Raw genomic sequence first — 17,106 nt, forward strand, 5'->3', positions numbered from 1 at the left:
CTACATAATAGGAAAAAATTATATCTCTGCGAAAATATATTTAAAATTAGTTTTTAAAGGTAAAGTTCTGTGCATTATTGCCAAAGTAACTATTGAATTATTGGAAAAGTCTACAAGTAGAACATCCATTTGCTTCCTAACAATCTCTAGTATCTGAACTCTGAAGTGCTGGTTAAAAGCTTAATTTAGAAGTTTTGCTTATTTGGAGGATTTTTTAATCTTGTTGACTATATTGCTTGTATTTAAAAAAAAAATCTCAATGTAGAGTATGAGTAGCATTGCAGTATTCAAGATGATGATGTGAGGCTTTGTAACTTATTTATGTTCCTATATGTCCATAAATACCAAATTGTAGTAGTTGTGCTTTGGATTTGACAAAGGATGAAGCTGTATTTGCTTATGTATGTAACATTTGTTTGGAATGTTAATGAAATGCCTCTTTTGTTCCTTGCATGTTGCTTGATGCCTAGACAATACTATTGAGGCTAAGTAGTCTTTCTCTCCTGTTTACAGTACCAAAAGCTCAGAAACTGAGCCACAAGAGGGGAAGTAATACTGATGGTCTTCGAAGAGTACTTCTAACCACACAAATGAAGGTAAATTAACATTTTCTGCACTGATGTGTTTTATTTTGTGGCATATACACATTTCCATTCTTTCTTCTTTGTTTTTTTTGTCTTTTACTATTAAGATCTTGAAAATACATTTAAAATGGTATGGTGCAAATGTAGAATCAGAGCACGCTAAAGTTGGGAAGAAATTTATGAGTTTAATTTGGGGGAAGTGCATGTAAGTTGGAGATTGAGAGTGCTGCTCTAGGGTAGTGAGAAACTAATGAGACACCATATAAAGATGTTTTGCTCTTCGAGTTACAACATCCTTTTTAAGTTGTAGTGTGATTTCCCTTTTTTATATATATAGATATATATATAGATATAGCCAGACCTGTGTATATTTGTGTGTTTCTATGTGTATTAGTTTTCAGACAATGTTCTAAACATTTTCTGAAAGCAAGGGGTGCAGTTTGTGGTGTGCCAACAGAGGAGAAAGAGGTTGGACTTATTTTACTTAAACAGTTTCTGCTCTCCATGTTGGAACAGAATGGAGGGCTAGGTGCATTACTGGAGTGACCCAGTAGTTTTTTCTTCTTAATATATTCACTTATTTCAAGGAGGTACTTAATGTACCTTTATTTGAGTGCCTTGAAAAGTAATGACTGAAACAGGGGTTTTTGACAAATGGTTGCTCAAGAGAGAATAGAGAATTGCTGGTTTCAATATCCTCAGACTTCCAAGAAAGCCAGTATGTGTGGGACTGGGGGTTTTTTTGGTAGGGTTCTGGGAGTTTTTGATTGTTTGGGAGGATTTTTAAGTATTACAAACTGCCTCTTGCTTTGCTATGAATTAAAATTATTCCTAAAAAGTAGAAAGATACAATGGTTGTTTGTATATTGAAAAATAAATGAGCAGATAGTTAAAGGTTGGGGACTTTTTAGTAATTCACAGTGTAGCATTTGCATTTTCATTGATAAATTTGTATTTAATATTGCCTATTATTTAATATTTCATATGAGTTTAGCAACCTGTGTTTTCTCACTATCCTGTGATTTTTTTCTTCCCCTGCCTGATAAGAATCAATTTGCTGCCCTCGGTGCTCCAAAGAAAGAGACTTCCCAGATTGAAGGACCATCTTTAAATAATACTTACGGTTTTAAAGTCAGTGTGGAAAACCTGCAGGAAGCAAAATCTTTACATGAGGTAACTTTATTCTTACATGTCACTTTATAAAATTATAATTTATCAAGCCAATTTTTTACTGAAAATAAAAAGTCATTTTTTCTTGGGTTCCCTAAGTGACTTAAAAATTAATCAGTGATGTCTCCAGCTGATGTCAGCTGTTAATCAGCTGATGTCTGCAGCTCATAAGTAGTTGATCTACCAGTTTCAGCTTGATGTCCAATGCCTCTAACAGTATTGAACTAGACTTCACAGTATTTTGGTTGAGAAGATGATAAACCTCCCTTTAAAAATAGAAATAGGGGAAAAATCAGAAAGAATAGTCAATTTTGCATAAAAACATTACTTGAAAAACTAGTTGACCATAGTTTTCATGGATTGTTTCCTTAAGAAATAAGGCATCTGGCAGCAATTAGTAAGGCCCTCCTGGTATATCTACTTGTTACCTTCTGAACCTTTTGGACAGTTTCTACTACATTTAACAGAAGGGTGCCTATCTCAAAGAAGGTCTCTTTATATCTGTCTAATGTTAGGTGAGTGTTTGGTGTGGGGAGAGGAATCAAGGTGCCTGAGAAAGGGAAGCAGTGTAAATACAGTACTGCTGTGTTTGGCTGCTGACAGGGCAAGGAGCCTGTGTGTATGTGCTCCTAGACAGTCTGCACACCCGGAATTAGCTGTTGGCCAGTTTATAGAGGAGATAGGGAGATAGCACTGAGTAAAGGACATAAGAAAAGCCACAGTGATCCTGGGGGAAATGGAGATGAAGTTTTGATAGTAAAATTTTACCCAGTGATGTTTGTAGCAATTTATAGCATGCAAATCTGGAGGAAATCAGGCTGCCCCTAGAGCATCCTATATACACAGAAATACTTTTAATTTTTCCCTCCTAATCTGTCCAACCTCTCCATTAATCCACATTATGAGCAATACTATGCAAGACAAAAGAGTAGCAACATGGTGTTGAAACAGTATTAAATAATACTGTCTTTACTACACAGTCAAAACTTCACAGTATATAGGGGTTAGCATTTTCTAAATGTAAGCCATTCTGCAAAAAACTCTGGCAATATGATGTGAAAGTTCTGAAGGCAAAGTTAGGTATTCTCCCTACCTTCCTGTAGGGCTTAGTCTTCATGATTGTCTTGTGTGAGGGAGGGAAGGGAGAAGAAAGACCAAGAGTGATTATTTGTTCTTGATCAGTTCAGAAATGTGATTCATCTCAATATACAAAGGTGTTTGAAAACACTACAGGAATTTACAATTGTTGAAGTTGAACATTATCTGGTTTTTGTCTTACTTTCTGCTTTTAGTAGAAGAATACAGTACTCAGACATAAATACTGAATTTTCATAACTGACTATAAAGCTGTGTTTCATGATGAATCTTAATTTTTCCTAAGATGGTGACGTTTGCAAAAATGTGAGATGCAAAGATGCATGGTTAATCACTTCTGTTAATTTTAGGGTGGAACCTTGTAGTTACAATGTAATACCATCATATAAATGTCGGCACTGTCCTTATTTGCACAGATAGTCTTCTCTTAATTTTTTTAAGAAACCTGCAGAACAAACTAACATACTGTCTTCATTTGTTGCTAGGTCCAGCACCTTACCCTCATCAGTATGGAGTTACATGCTCGAACAAGACGAGATTTGGAACCAGATCCAGAGTTTGATCCGATCTGCGCTTTATTCTACTGCGTCTCATCAGACTCAGCACTGCCAAATACTGATAAAAAAGAAATCACTGGTGCTATAGTGATTGATAGAGGCAGGACACCATCAAGCCAAGGTTCCTATTTCTTTTTTTCATATGATATTTTACAGAAGTGCTATTTCATAGTAATCAAACAGTAGCAAGCGAAATGTAATAGAGTATCTATATTACTACGTATTTCATTTAATTTTGTCTTGTTGAATGGCCGTATTAAATATGGAGTTTTCCTGCTTATATCTTCCAAAGAACTATTGCATGAGCTGTAAACCACAAATAGCATTTGCGTGTGCAAAATATCCATGTTTGCGTGCTTGTGGACAAGCTCCTGCAGTGTTCTAAAAGTGTAAAGAGGAAAACCTGCCTTTAGTTTCCTACTCGAGTTGCTGGATAGCTGCAAGTAGAAAATGTTAAAAGCGAGACAGTATGTTTTATATTTTACTTAAGGGTTATTTTTGTGGTTTTATCTGATCCTTTTAGGATCTAAACAGGGGCCCTTATTCTATTGTACCTTTTTGGCTTTGTTTAGACCAGTGATACTCAACCTGTGGCTCTAGAGCCGGATGTGGCTCTTCATGGCCCTACAGGCGGCTCTCGCAATGTAGGCATCTGATCGGCGCTCCACTCTATCAGGCAGCGCGGGGAGCACTGAGCAAATGGACCAGCAGTGTGGGAGTCGCTGAAGTTCCCCCTCCCATAGGGGGAAAGAAAAGGAGCTGCTGGGATCCCCCCACAGGTAAGAGTAGAGATCACCTCCCACCCAGCAGCTGTGGGGCAGAATGGGGAAAAACTTGCCCTTTTGCCCCTTGCACCCCTCCACCCCACTCCCTCCTAGCAGCCAGAAGGGATTGAAGACAGAATGCTGCTGGGAGAGAGGATGCTGATGTGTCATGTCGTGATGTATCAATGTGTGGTGGCATTAAGGCAGCATCATCACGCATTGAAGTGTCATGATGGAAAAAAAATCCATTGATATTTGATTTTTATGGTGCTCTACAACTCCATTTTATTAAGAAGTGGCTCTCCAGCTGTTAAAGGTTGAGTACCACTGGTTTAGGCTAGTAAAAAAAAAAACCCAACAAAAAAATCTCAAACCAAAAAACATCCCCAAAGTAGTCCTTTTTCTTTCAGGGTTTCTTTGGCAATGTGAATATGTATCAAACCACAAAATACTGTCTAAAATTTTAAGCGTGGACAAAACCTACAAAAAAATTAGCAATAAGGCAACAGCTTCTTCTTTTACCAGTGTATTTTGTAGATACTATATCATGTTAAGCTAAGTTCTTATTATTCTCAGTGAATTTTATTCTGGTTTTATATGCTTGTTACTATCTTAAAAAATATATTTCTATTACCTTACTGAGATTTTTCCACAGTATAGCCACTATGGCTCCCTAGGTGTGTGTGCCACTGATAGTTTATCAAGAACTGTAAATGTCCAGTGATACTTTGAAAAAATGAAGGTTCTGATCTGGTTTTCTTAGTGAAATAAAATGATGTGTTTAAATGTTATTGTGACATTCGTTGCTTTAATTGATGTGCGCTGTCAATACTTTATTGGTTAGAACTTTTTGAGTTCCCTGTGGAGTGACTTGACATTGAGAGACATCTTTTTGTTTCCCTTTTGTGTTATTATTGCTTTGTAAGTTGCAGTACTTGTTTTAACATTTATTTCTGAAAGCACACCTTTCTTAAGTCTTAAGAATGTGTCAAAGTAGAATGCCATTTAAAAATTACAGTTCCTAAAATCTGCATTGTCACTGTAACAGAGCTCATACTACCTGTTGTGTAAAGAAAACAGAGTATGTGTTGTGCATTATTCATTTAAAGAAGGTTTTTTAATATGGAAGGCAAATGCTGAGTTCCTACATGCATACAAATTCAGATATTACTCAGACATTATCAATGCAGACATTCTTAATGTGCACTAAGTGAGCATTTGGTCATGTTTTTCCATTTCTGTCAGTAACTTAGTGTGCTGGAAAAAAAGAGCTATACTGTTATAAAGCATTTTCATTCTGTAAGGCATTTTGCAAAGCACTACTCTGAGATAGCAATTAAAATTATATTTTGCATAAAAACAGTGTGTGAGCTGTCATATAGTCATTTAATATTTCTTATTAAGAGTAATTTTCTAGGAGCTAGACTCCTGTGCATGTAAAATAGTGAAAATTCTTGTGACTCAGGTTTGTTTCTATCTGAGAATCTGTGCAAGATTACCACTATGGCAGAATTCTACAAAGTGAAAAGAAAAAAATTATTCCACCCAAGAGGAACAAAATAAGTTCATGGAATTAATTGTGATAATTATTAAAGATAAAAATAAGTTGTGTTCCATTCTTCTTTTTGGTCGTATGTTTTATTCTAAAGCAGTATTGTTGACTGAAGTAATGAAATTTCTTCTAAATTGTAACAGGTTTTTTTACTTTTATTTTCTAGGGAGCAGAGACCAAGCCCCCTTGCTTACAAGATCTGGAGTTACAGGACTAGAAGTCAGTTACGCTACTGATGAAAGAACTCTTTTCCAGGAAGTAGTGAATATTGTAAAAAGGTAGCATATCTGTACGTTCTGCTTTTATTTTTCAGGCTTGGAACAGCAGATTTAGTTCCTTCAACCCTTGCCAGTCTTTCAAATACTGATTTTTTTTGTTGTTGTTTCCCTCAAAGGCTTATTTCTAGAGTGGACAAGCATGGTGGTCTTTCAAATAAAAATACTTTTTGCTTTTCCTTTTCTCTGACAGCAAGAACATTCAGATCCTCTTAAGCAGCTGAGTTACAGTCTTGAAACTTATCAGCCATATAAGTAATCTTTCTCAACATACAACTTTCCTGTTAACCCCAGAATTCATTTCACATCTCTCTCTGAAACTCTCAGAACAGTAGATATTAAGAGTGCTGAGAGCTACAGAAAACCCCTCAGACAGGAAGAGCTTTCTAAGAACTCTGAGGCAAGACAGAAAAAAACCTGCATGGTTTTTATTTTAAACTGCTGCAGTTTAAAATAAGGGTTCATTGAAAAATCAGTTTCCTTCATTAGTTTTGTCTTCTCTGAATGGAAATCCCCTGCTCCATCAAACTTGGAAAACTCCTCTCCACCGAGGCTGAGAAGCCTGTTCGGGAGCCCTCTCGCCTGGTGCGTAGGTGGAACCACAGACGTCTCCCCAGACCCTACTGACAGGTGCAAAGCTGTAAAATTTCAAGGAAAACAAACAGATTTAAACTCTGAGTCACCCTGCTGGAATAGAGGCACAAGAAAAAAAAAACAAACTAGGCAGAGTACATTTGCAATTCTTTCTCTCTCCAACCAGAAAACCTCTGATGAGAAAGGCTTTGACCAACCCCATGAAGCCAGAATACAAAAAGAGTTGCTGAATGCAACCAGCACAGGGTGGGTCCTGACAGAGCAGCAGATCCCTGTTCAGAGAAGACAAAATTCAGGTAAGGAATATAATATTATTTTTCTCTTTCTTGGAAATCTAGTGCTCCATCAAACTTAGGAAAATTACTTAGAATGAGCAAGTGCCAGTACACGAAGAATTCTGCACCAGTTGTGTGGAGCTCTAAAACGTGACAGGACAGAAAGAATATGGTAGAGAGACAACCCAGCAGTTAAGATATATGTTTATCACTGAAGATCAGAAGTCTTCTATATCTGTATGTGCTGAAGGCATTACAGAACAAAAAAAAACCAAAAAGGCAATTTTGGTGTACTTCAAGATGGAATCAGGTATCAGGTTGTTGTCTGAGAAATCTCTGCTAATGAGATCTTCTCTAGCGTGTGCAAGTGTATCTTTTTGATGGAGCATCCATGAAGATTGAGTTAGTTGACTTGTATTCCTGGAAGATAAAAGGTTTGCTCTATTAATGGAGAGACAGACTATTGTCATCATCTTAGTTTACTTCCCTCACAACTCTAGAACTCAGCTATCAAACTTCTGATGGACTTTCAAAAAAGAAGTTTTTTGCAACTTGGACCACATCTACAGTTTGCTGCTCTTTTTCCCTGTTTATTTTCTGTAGCCTGGGCAAAAAAAGGAGAAATTTTGTTGGAGTTAGTGTTTTGTATTTCTTAAGCACAAAACAAGTGTCTAGGCCCAGAGTAGCTTTAACTGAAGGAGGAAGTATGGTAAAACCATGTAATTAAGAAGTAGTGCAAAAACTTCCTCAATGAGAAATGAGCAAGCAAGCAGCTTTAATGAAAAATAGTAATTATTTTTAAACAATCTTCTGTTTACCTTTTTAGTGTTATTTTTTTCCAGCACAAGCTAGGTGCTTTGGCTGTTCTGGTAGATGCACTTAATAGTAGGTCTGATAGATTAGAGAAAGAGAACTATCAGGCTATACTTAAGAAATATTATCACTTGAACTTCATGGGTCAACACTCAAAATCACCTTAATTTTAAGCAAAGAATTGTATCAGTATCTTATATTCTGATACATGCTTTAGGCTGGACAATAATAGGCTCTTGTGACTGAACAGCATGCCCAGCATGACTGCAGCCTGCTTTTCGTTCACGTTCTTGGCCTCTTGGGCAGCTGGAGGGAAGGGTGGAAGACTGAAATTCCAGATTCCTGGCATGATGAATGACAGACTGCCTAATCACTCTTGGTTGTCAATATCAGGAACAGACTTTATCAACTTGTTGGAGCATGGAACAGAAAGGATCTTGGCTGCAGGAGGAATTATCTTACACAGTCCACTTTAAGAATTCTTGTTCCTATTTCTAGTCATTCTCTTAGTAGTTGGCCTAATTCTTCCTCTTATTCCATATATGTGAAATTGTGGAACATACTTATTTGTTTCAAGTTCCAGCCTTCTACTTCCTTGTTTAGGCCTTTTGTTTTCTTTCCATCCTGGCTATTGAAAATAAATAATGGTTGATTCTGTAACTTCTTGTCAATACACGTAAACTCTGGAAGAGCCATGTAGAGAATTCTGGGTCATTGTTTCCAGTACACAGATGAAGGAAAGGGTGTTCCTGGAAAATTTATAACTTCTGCAATACCCATAGCTCATCAGTGTCTGACTAGGTTTTTGTCTCTGAAGAGTGTTTCCCAAACTTTTTGTAGCAAAGCTAAAGTTACTCTTTGTTCACTGAAGATGAGTATTGCTCCAGAAGATTCTCTGGAATAAATGAACTGAAGTTGGATTCAGTTAATGCCTTCACTGTGAAGTTGTTTAGGCTGTGCTAGATCTGAATGACCACAGTATGGTTAATACCTTGGCATCCATGAGATGAATACCAGGTTAAATGTTCTTCTGTGGATTAGTAGATGTTGTCTCTGATTAACTCAGAGCCCTTAGCAAACAGAAATAAGTAATCTTGTGTTCCAGTAGACCAGAAGACAACCTGGTTGTTTCTCTGGAATTGTGATCTGTGTTTTCATCTATACTGAAAATTCACAGACTTGTCCACATACTGAGAAGAATAAGTACCTCTGCTTCTAGGAGATTATTACTGAGACTGACTAACCTGTGAAATAGAAGTACTTACAAGTGTAAATACCAAAGTCTATGCAGAGACAACTTTAATTTTGAAGGGTATTGGAATACTGAGATTGAGGGTTGAGAGTCAGGAAACAGACAGAAAGGAAGAGCCACAAATATGAGTTTGGAGGAGGTAGGGAAGAACAAACAGCACAGATTTGTAAAAAAGAAAAGTATCATTAGATTGGTTTTTGGTACCCTGACAACTGTCTTAGGCTTTGAGAGGGAGCTGCACCTGCATAGGTCCAAATTTCCATTCTTTGTTAAACTGTCCTCTGGCTGTAAACCAGAAAAATGGGCTTCAGCTCAAAACTGGCATAAAGCAGCTGAGAGACAACATCCTTCAGCTCAAAACTGGCATAAAGCAGCTGAGAGACAACATCTCTGCTTCTAGGACATTCCCAGCAGTTGCTGGGGATGACCTAGAAGCAGAGACATCCAAGTTGTAGGCTCTCTGCAATGTTCAGAGGGGATTTTTTTTTTTCTTGAAATGGAGCCTGGACATGTATTGCTGTCCTAAAGCATTCTGTTGTAGTGCCTGAGGTACTTTCTTGAACAGATCCTCTGTTGATCGTAAGGTGTCAGCTGCAATGAGATGGGAGAACAAATGGAAGAATCTCTCTGCTTGAGGAAGTAAAAGAGCCATCTCTCTGAACCTAAAGGCAGGAAAAAAAGTAAACACATTTACATACTTCCCTAACACAGGAAAGCTGACTGAGGAGGAGGAGAAGGTGGAATGGAATGCTACAAGAATGTTTGCAATGGGATTTAAAACTAGATAGGAAAACTAGAGATGTGCAAGCTTGATGGAGCAGTGGATTCCCATGAAAGAGAAATTAAATGTCTGAGCCTCTCCTTCACTTTTAGGGAAAATTGTTCTGCTTCTCCTTAAGGGCAGATGCTAGCAGATAGCAGAAAAGGGCTGGTCCTGCATGTGTGAGAGGAGCAAAATTTGGGGAATTCATGTGGGAATGCACAATCCCCATCTCTCAGACAAACAGAGGATGTGAAAACAGGGCAGGCTTGAAACAAAGAGTAGTAGATTCATTGCTACTTGAAACTTAGAGACACCCACAGCTCCTTGTCTCAACTGAAGTAGTTTTTGATAGAATTACATGAACGGAGTATAATAGAAGATTTTACATGAACATTTTGGGGATAACATTTTTGTATTAAACTGCTAATGCTTAATACTTACATATTTTTATAGTGTTTTTCTTGTAAGGTGTATAATGCTAATGAATTTTTTTTGTTTGGATACAGTGCATTATATTTCTCCTTCTGTAAATGCTCTAGCGTCTGCTTCTTAAAATAGATATGTGCTAATCTAACCTTCTTTTTCCAGGCCAGTATCATCTTCATCAGTGACATTTTCCTGTAGAAATATGTATCTAATGCCCTGTATCAACTTTATGGATTTTTTTGTTGTCTAAGGCAAACTGGAAAAATGTTTTCAGAGATTTCAGTTATGTGTTTGAGTCACCAAGCATTCTGTTGCTATGCACAGTTACTGCTTTTGTCTGTATCATAGGTCTGGCATGGTTCCCCACCCCCTCCCTTTTTCTCTTAATCATAGCTGGAAGAAAAATAGCAGTGGGGAAAAGCAGACACATAAGAGAAGGGAAGGTATAACTGGGAGCTTTAGTGTTCATTCACGAAATCATCAAATGAGAAAGAGGAAGAGATGTCATAGCAGCAGATACAACTTAGCTGGAAAGGAAAATAATCACCTTTCTTTTCTCTGCAGCATGTATGAGTTGAATGTTAATGCTGTTGTGTTTAAATCCTGCCAGCATAAATGCTGCTTTTCATCTTTGCAGAAAGTCTGGCAACAGCATGCAAAGCAGTATCAGGGCCCATCCTTTAACAAAAGAGCATATGTTGGCAAGCACACCTCTTACTCCTGTCGTGTTACTCCTAGCCAGCAGCTTTCAAATATCAATATTACAGTTTACTAGTTTCTTGCAGGTGTAACAGCTGGTCTCATTACAATTTCTTCTAATAAAATAGCTTGAATTGATGTTGAAGACCAGTTTCATAGTATACTGTAAAAATTGTGAGACAGGAGGATGAAAGATAAAATTTGTCCTCTTAACTCACAGCCTGTTGTCTTTGTGGCTCCGCGTGAAAAGGAGAAAGTGAGTGAGAGAGTCGCGCTTCAGCTAAGCTCTCACATCAGCTAAATTTTGGGTTTGCCTGTTCATCTTCCCATGTAGAATAATGTACTCTTTTAGCTCCAGACATCTCTTCTTCTCTATTAGCAAATAGAATACCACAAGAAGTCTCAGCAAGTGCCACTGGTACATTGGTACCACTGGTACATGAGATTGGGCTGCAGGAGAGGGCATTTCTGCTGCATAAATTGGGATGTAGTTCATGAGCAAGCGACATAGAGGCAGGAAATAATATTGTCTCTTACTAGGTGCAAGAAATTTGATAGGTCTCTTAAACCTGTTGCATAAGGGAGATCTTGGGCGTATGTAGTGCAGGAGTTTGGGGCTGTAAGTGTTACTTAGTAGAAAGGAGTCCTTCAGTTTAATGTTACTTTGTTTTTTCCTTCATAGATAATTGAGCTACACTTGGGAATGCATACAGATGTACATACGAAATACATATATGTGTAACTTACTGCAGTATCTGAGCAACTACTGAGTCGCCAGTAGTATGTTTATTGGTTTTCGTGCTTTTAGAAAGATACCACTTGGATCCAAGTTTTAAATATGTAGCAACTGACATTAAAGGACTGTGATTACAGGAAATTCACAGTAAGATTTGATCTCACCATTTGCTGGCTACTCTACCGTGATTTTCCATTTAGATAGCTTTGTATAAGTCATCTGACTGAAACTTAAACATCTGTACTTCACAATCAGTGTCTAATGAGCTTTCCTCATCACCAGAAGAGTTCAACAGAATAGGATCTTGGTCTGCAAGAAATGACTAAAATACAAAGAATGGTTCACCTGAAGAGGCCTTTTTGTTCAATGACAATAGAGACCAGTTTAGAAAACTTGAGATGCCAAAATTAGCTGAAATTAGACACTTCCCTTAATACATGGGTGGTATCTAGTTGGGATGGAAAAGCAAAGTAATGTGCTGTAGAGTGATAGCCTGTAAGTCAGTAATGTGCAATTACAGGCGATCCCCAATGGCCTGGATGAGCAAGACTGAGTTTTAAAAAAATATTTCTATTAATAAGCTTTCCAGTCTGGATGTGGATTTACATAGAATTGTGTTAAAATATGTGATACTTAAGTTAGACACAATTTATTTCTAGAAGAAAAAGCATGTATCTGAAAATATCATAAACTAAAGAGCTTTTATATCTTGTCCTATAAAAACACCTTCACATCTGAAGGATACTAGAGAAACAGTTCTTGAGATTATATGCAGATGGATTACAGAGGACATTTTGTTCACTAGGTTAAAAGGTAATGGGAAAATTACCTCCAGAACTGATAAAATATATTCAGTTGCAGTAGTAATATAATAGCCCACTAATTTTGTTTAAGTAGGAAGTAAGAAAGGTGATGCCCTGCTTGGGCAAGTTACAACCCAAGGCAACTATCCTTCATCAGTTGATGAAGGACAAGCTTCACCAACTTGCTGCTTCCAAACAGTTCTTATTTCTGTTCAGAATAGGCTTATAAGAAAAAGCAAATTTCTGGCATAATGAATATTGTTTTATGTTTTCTTAAGCAGTTCTTCACGAGTTTCTGATTCACATTTGCATCTATCATAGACCCCATCTGCATAATGCCTTGTCTTGTGTAAAATCTACAAGTATTCTCCATTTTGAATTATGTGATGCCAGTTTTCAAATATGATAACAAATGACTACTTCCCTAATTTTAATTAATCAGTACTGATTTACCATATGCTAGGACCAGGAAAGTTTAGTTATTACAAGAATTAATTTGAAAATATGTTAATTTTTATAATGTTTATTCTATGCCTGTATAAAACATGGTATAATTCCTTTTTATTTCAAAGCTGAAATTGAGCTATTAATAATTTTGAGCATCATTTCACAATCATTGTATGTTGTGCAGAGCAGCCAGCAGTCCTAACTCTTTTTGTCACTGGTTCCGCTGCTGGAACAAACTGCAGGCTAGTTTGAGTCATTTGTCCATAAATTGCTCCAAGTAACTTTGGGGTTGTACCACTGGTAGAATAGGTTTCCATATTGAGTAAATTTACTGCTTCCACTCCTGGAAGCAGTAAATTTCCACCTCCAAAACCAAATAATTCTTCTTTTGACATGAACAGCAGATAGCAAGATATCCCCCAAATTCAAACTGCAAGTTCTTTTACTTTCTGTAGAATGCCAGAAATCAAAAACTTGCTTTAGAATCCCCTGCTTTAGGTAAAAATTGTATCAAAACCATTCCCTCACAAGTAGAAGTAGGTGATAAAGGGGATTTTTGCAACTTCTGACCAAAAGCCCAAATTTTAATAAAGAGAGAGCCATGCTGAGTAACAACATTCAACTATTTTTCACAGAAGGTCAGTGTCCATGGCAGAAGTGTGGAGAAACTGTTTTTTGGAGCTATTCTCAGAGTAATTAGTATCAACTCAAAGTGAGTTGTCATTGCCTTTGGCTAGGACACATAAGCAAGGAAGACACTTTCCTGATAAAGTCTGAAGCTTCATTTGTAATGTCTGTGATACAACTAACTGAGTATTCAGGGAAAGGGTGTTCTGTATTCAACAGTCAAGAAATGTTTGTATTTTTTTAATGTGTTCATGGATGCAAGGAGTGCGGAGTTCCTGTTAGTAATCCAAGGCCCCTGCCCACTCCCTCCATAAACTAAGGTCTACAAGCCTGTATCCTGTTGTAGAGTTGGGCGTAGACTGTACAGGATCCTCAGCCCATCATCCATCCTCTACCTCCTGACAGCTGCCCTGATGTCATTCAGTTGTATTGAATAGTGCCTGCTGCATCAAGGTTGGAAAATAAAAATAATTCTAACCAAGAAGCGGCTATTCATCCCACTGAAACTTCCTTTGTTTCCTTGCTGTAAAAACAACAGATATCTTATGTTACTTTGTCCGGTCTCTTTCTGCCCAACAAAATCATTCTTAGGCTGTTGACCAAATCACCAGATCATGACTTGGGGTTTTAATAGTGCCTGCTCAAAAGTTAGGTGATACTGGCTCCTCTGAGCTAACTCCTACCTGTGCTTTGTCTTTAAAGCCACATTTTTTGTCCTGTCAAGTGAGGTTTACTTTGAGCCTGACTGGAAGTGATTGTGTCAGAAGTCAATTCTGACTTTATTATCATACCTGAGCCAGTTAGATTTTCCAGCTGGAAAGAGATACAGCATAGGATAAGTTTTTCTTGTGTGTTGTCTAGAAAGGAGGCTATCTAGAAAGAGGTATTTAAGGAGAACTGGTAGATACAGTTGCTTTTCTCTGTTTCAGTTTAGACAGCTCTCACTCAACTACAAATTGTAACTCCCAATAAGGGGTGATCATTTAGGACCCGAAGTTCCCTCTGATTACTCAGAGTTATACTGCATTATGTGTGACACAATACTATCAGTAAACATTCCAGTCAACCTACTGGCAAATTCTGTTCCATAGGCATGGCTATAATTCACTGCACATCTGTCTCATGCTGCTAAGTTTCAGCTTATGCTTGATACTTCCTGATGCCATCAATAAAACCTCATGAGACCTCAGTTTTGTTCTTTATTTGTAAAGAAAAAATCCATTGAAAATATCCTTTCTAAATATTTTTGCCATTGAATATTATTAAAAACCCTAAAAGATTGCCTGCTTTGAATATTGTCTCCTAGTCCAGATGCTGCTTTCATAGAAACCGATTATGACTGCGCCTTTTTTAAACTCAACATAATTTGAATGAAATCCTGTTTATACTTTGTTCATGGAAAATATTTTTGTGAATTATATGAAGCTCATTTTTTCTTCTCCCCCTACCTCTCTAGATATGACCCAGACATTTTGCTAGGCTATGAAGTCCAGATGCATTCCTGGGGATATCTCTTACAGAGGGCTGCGGCACTGAATGTTGATTTATGCCAGATGATTTCTCGTGTGCCAGGTAAGTTATTTGTTTAGGGCTTCAGTTCAGTTCCAATTGAAGCAAGTTGAAATCTATGAACAAATTTAAAAAATAAATGCAGAGTATTCCTTCAGAAAGACTTTTTTTTGTTCTTGCTCCTGTGTTGTTAATAGTATAATCACACATACCCCTGGTGTTTTCTGAATTTTCAAATTTGTGGCATATTCCATTTCTGTGTGTGTCCTGTATTCATGAACCTGGACTTATATTCTATAGTTGTGGGTTATGTTTCAGTTCTTGGAGGTGCTTCTGCTACCAAACCTTCTTTTGCTTTCCTTGGCTCCAGCCATTCAGAGTACCTACCATAATCATCATTTGTGATTTCTCTGGATATAATACAAGAACATAAAACTGCTCCTGAGCAGCAATTGTCCTGGGCAGCTTTGTAATAAAATCCTCACTTTCATGAGGATTTTACAAAAATGACCATTTTTGTACTTTGGGCAAGTTTTATTGGGTCCAAGTGCTGATGCTTTCCTCCAGCATTCAGAAGAAAGTCTGTTTAGACTGGCAGGAAAACTTGGATGAGAATGGTAAGCCTAGTGCCTATACTTAGCCAATCAATAGAAGCCATCATTCTGAAGAATGGAGTTAGTAAACAGCTAAATAAATGTGCTGTCGTACCTGAGAAGAGTCAGGATAACTTTATAAAATGAGGAAGTGTCTCAATAATTTGTTCTGGCTCTTTGCAGTCATCAGGGTGATGTGGATGAGGGAGACTTTAAAGATCAAAACAGTTGAAAAAGCTGGTTTTGCCAGCGGTACAGAAAAAAGCATCTGTACAGAAATTAAATTGCTATGAAATAAGAAGTCCATTACTGTGATTGTTCTAATAAAACTTGAGCCTGTTGCTTTGTAATGGTTGCAAAAGCAAATGTTAGGAATTACAGAGCAAGGAATATATAAAACAACGAATGTAAATGTAGAAAATGTAAAAATCTGTAGTGTGCTTGTACCTCAAATACTGAGGTTGTAGCCCCCTCATAACCTTCCTCCCATCAAAGTGAATATAGAGGAACTGGTAAAGATGAGAAGGGTTACCCAAATGTGGCTAATAATTTAGTAATTTGGGATTCCAGAAGAGCCAAAACAGTGTAGGAAAGGTGAAAGCCTGTGAAATATTGAGGGATGTAAAGGGAAATAGAGATTGGGTTTTCATGGTTATTTCCAATGCAAGAACTGGAAATCAAGTGAAGCTAGCAAGTGGCAGCTACAGAGTAGAAGTTTTTAATCTCAGCATTGCTGAACTCTTTAGTTCCTGGTCACAAGATAGTACAAATGCTTATAGTGTACATTGCTTTAAAAGTAGATAAATTCTTGCAAGAAAAATCCATTTGGAGCTATGATATATGTGAAAATAATGTCTGGCCCAGGAAGCTGAAAATGATTGGAAGCTGGAAGAGTTTTAGGGAGAGTATCAGCAGCTGCTTCCCCCATCTTGAAGCACCTGCCTTTGAGTACATGACAGAACATAATACTGGACTACTTTAATCTTTGAGCACACCCAGCACAGAAATCATCCTTTATGTAGTTGTCCTGTGTGCCAGGCCAGGAGAATATGTTTTTTTAGCAGCACTATGTTCACACAGTCCTTCCTTGAGGATTGAATATTTGTATACTCTTGATGCTTTCAATACTTGTGACATGTTTGGAAAAGAACTGGGTTATAGAGTCCTCCCAGAGACAAGAAAACACAAGAAAAAAATTGCATCTTCAGTTAAATGTTGTTGACAATTGAACTTTGGTAAATTTTTAAATACTTCATATATGAAAACAGGATCATGTGATAGTTTAAATATGAACAGGGCATCAGTGCCCCTAAGTTTCTTTCTTCAGGAATAACAGCGGATTGCATGAACCTTGTTATTCAGTTTCCCTGATGGCTCAAATTGAGATGATACACTAGTTGCAATATAATGCCTCTGGGTACAGTCTTCAAAGGTACTGAAGGATGTTCAGAAAAGTTCTTGACCCATTACATCTGAAGATGTGCAATGTCTGTAGTAAGAGGAACAGTAAGTGTTGTAGTCAAAGGTTTCTTAAAGCCACCAAAGATCACAAAGATTTGCTGCTCCACTGTA

The 17,106-nt window shown here is 37.4% G+C and overlaps 1 protein-coding gene across 1 annotated transcript in view; it reads left to right on the top strand.

Annotated features, from left to right (window-relative positions):
* Nucleotides 1-17,106, top strand: part of REV3L (REV3 like, DNA directed polymerase zeta catalytic subunit) — a 112,558-nt gene that overhangs the window by 73,411 nt on the left and 22,041 nt on the right. The window contains exons 15-19 of the mRNA XM_054279122.1: nucleotides 514-596; nucleotides 1,632-1,757; nucleotides 3,335-3,527; nucleotides 5,889-6,000; nucleotides 14,889-15,004. Coding sequence (XP_054135097.1) covers nucleotides 514-596; nucleotides 1,632-1,757; nucleotides 3,335-3,527; nucleotides 5,889-6,000; nucleotides 14,889-15,004 — 630 coding nt within the window. The remainder of the gene's footprint in view (nucleotides 1-513; nucleotides 597-1,631; nucleotides 1,758-3,334; nucleotides 3,528-5,888; nucleotides 6,001-14,888; nucleotides 15,005-17,106) is intronic.

The sequence above is a fragment of the Melozone crissalis genome, unplaced genomic scaffold (assembly GCF_028551555.1).
Source record: "Melozone crissalis strain CALT ecotype California unplaced genomic scaffold, PUWL_Pcris_2 ptg000027l_1, whole genome shotgun sequence".
NCBI lineage: Eukaryota > Metazoa > Chordata > Aves > Passeriformes > Passerellidae > Melozone > Melozone crissalis.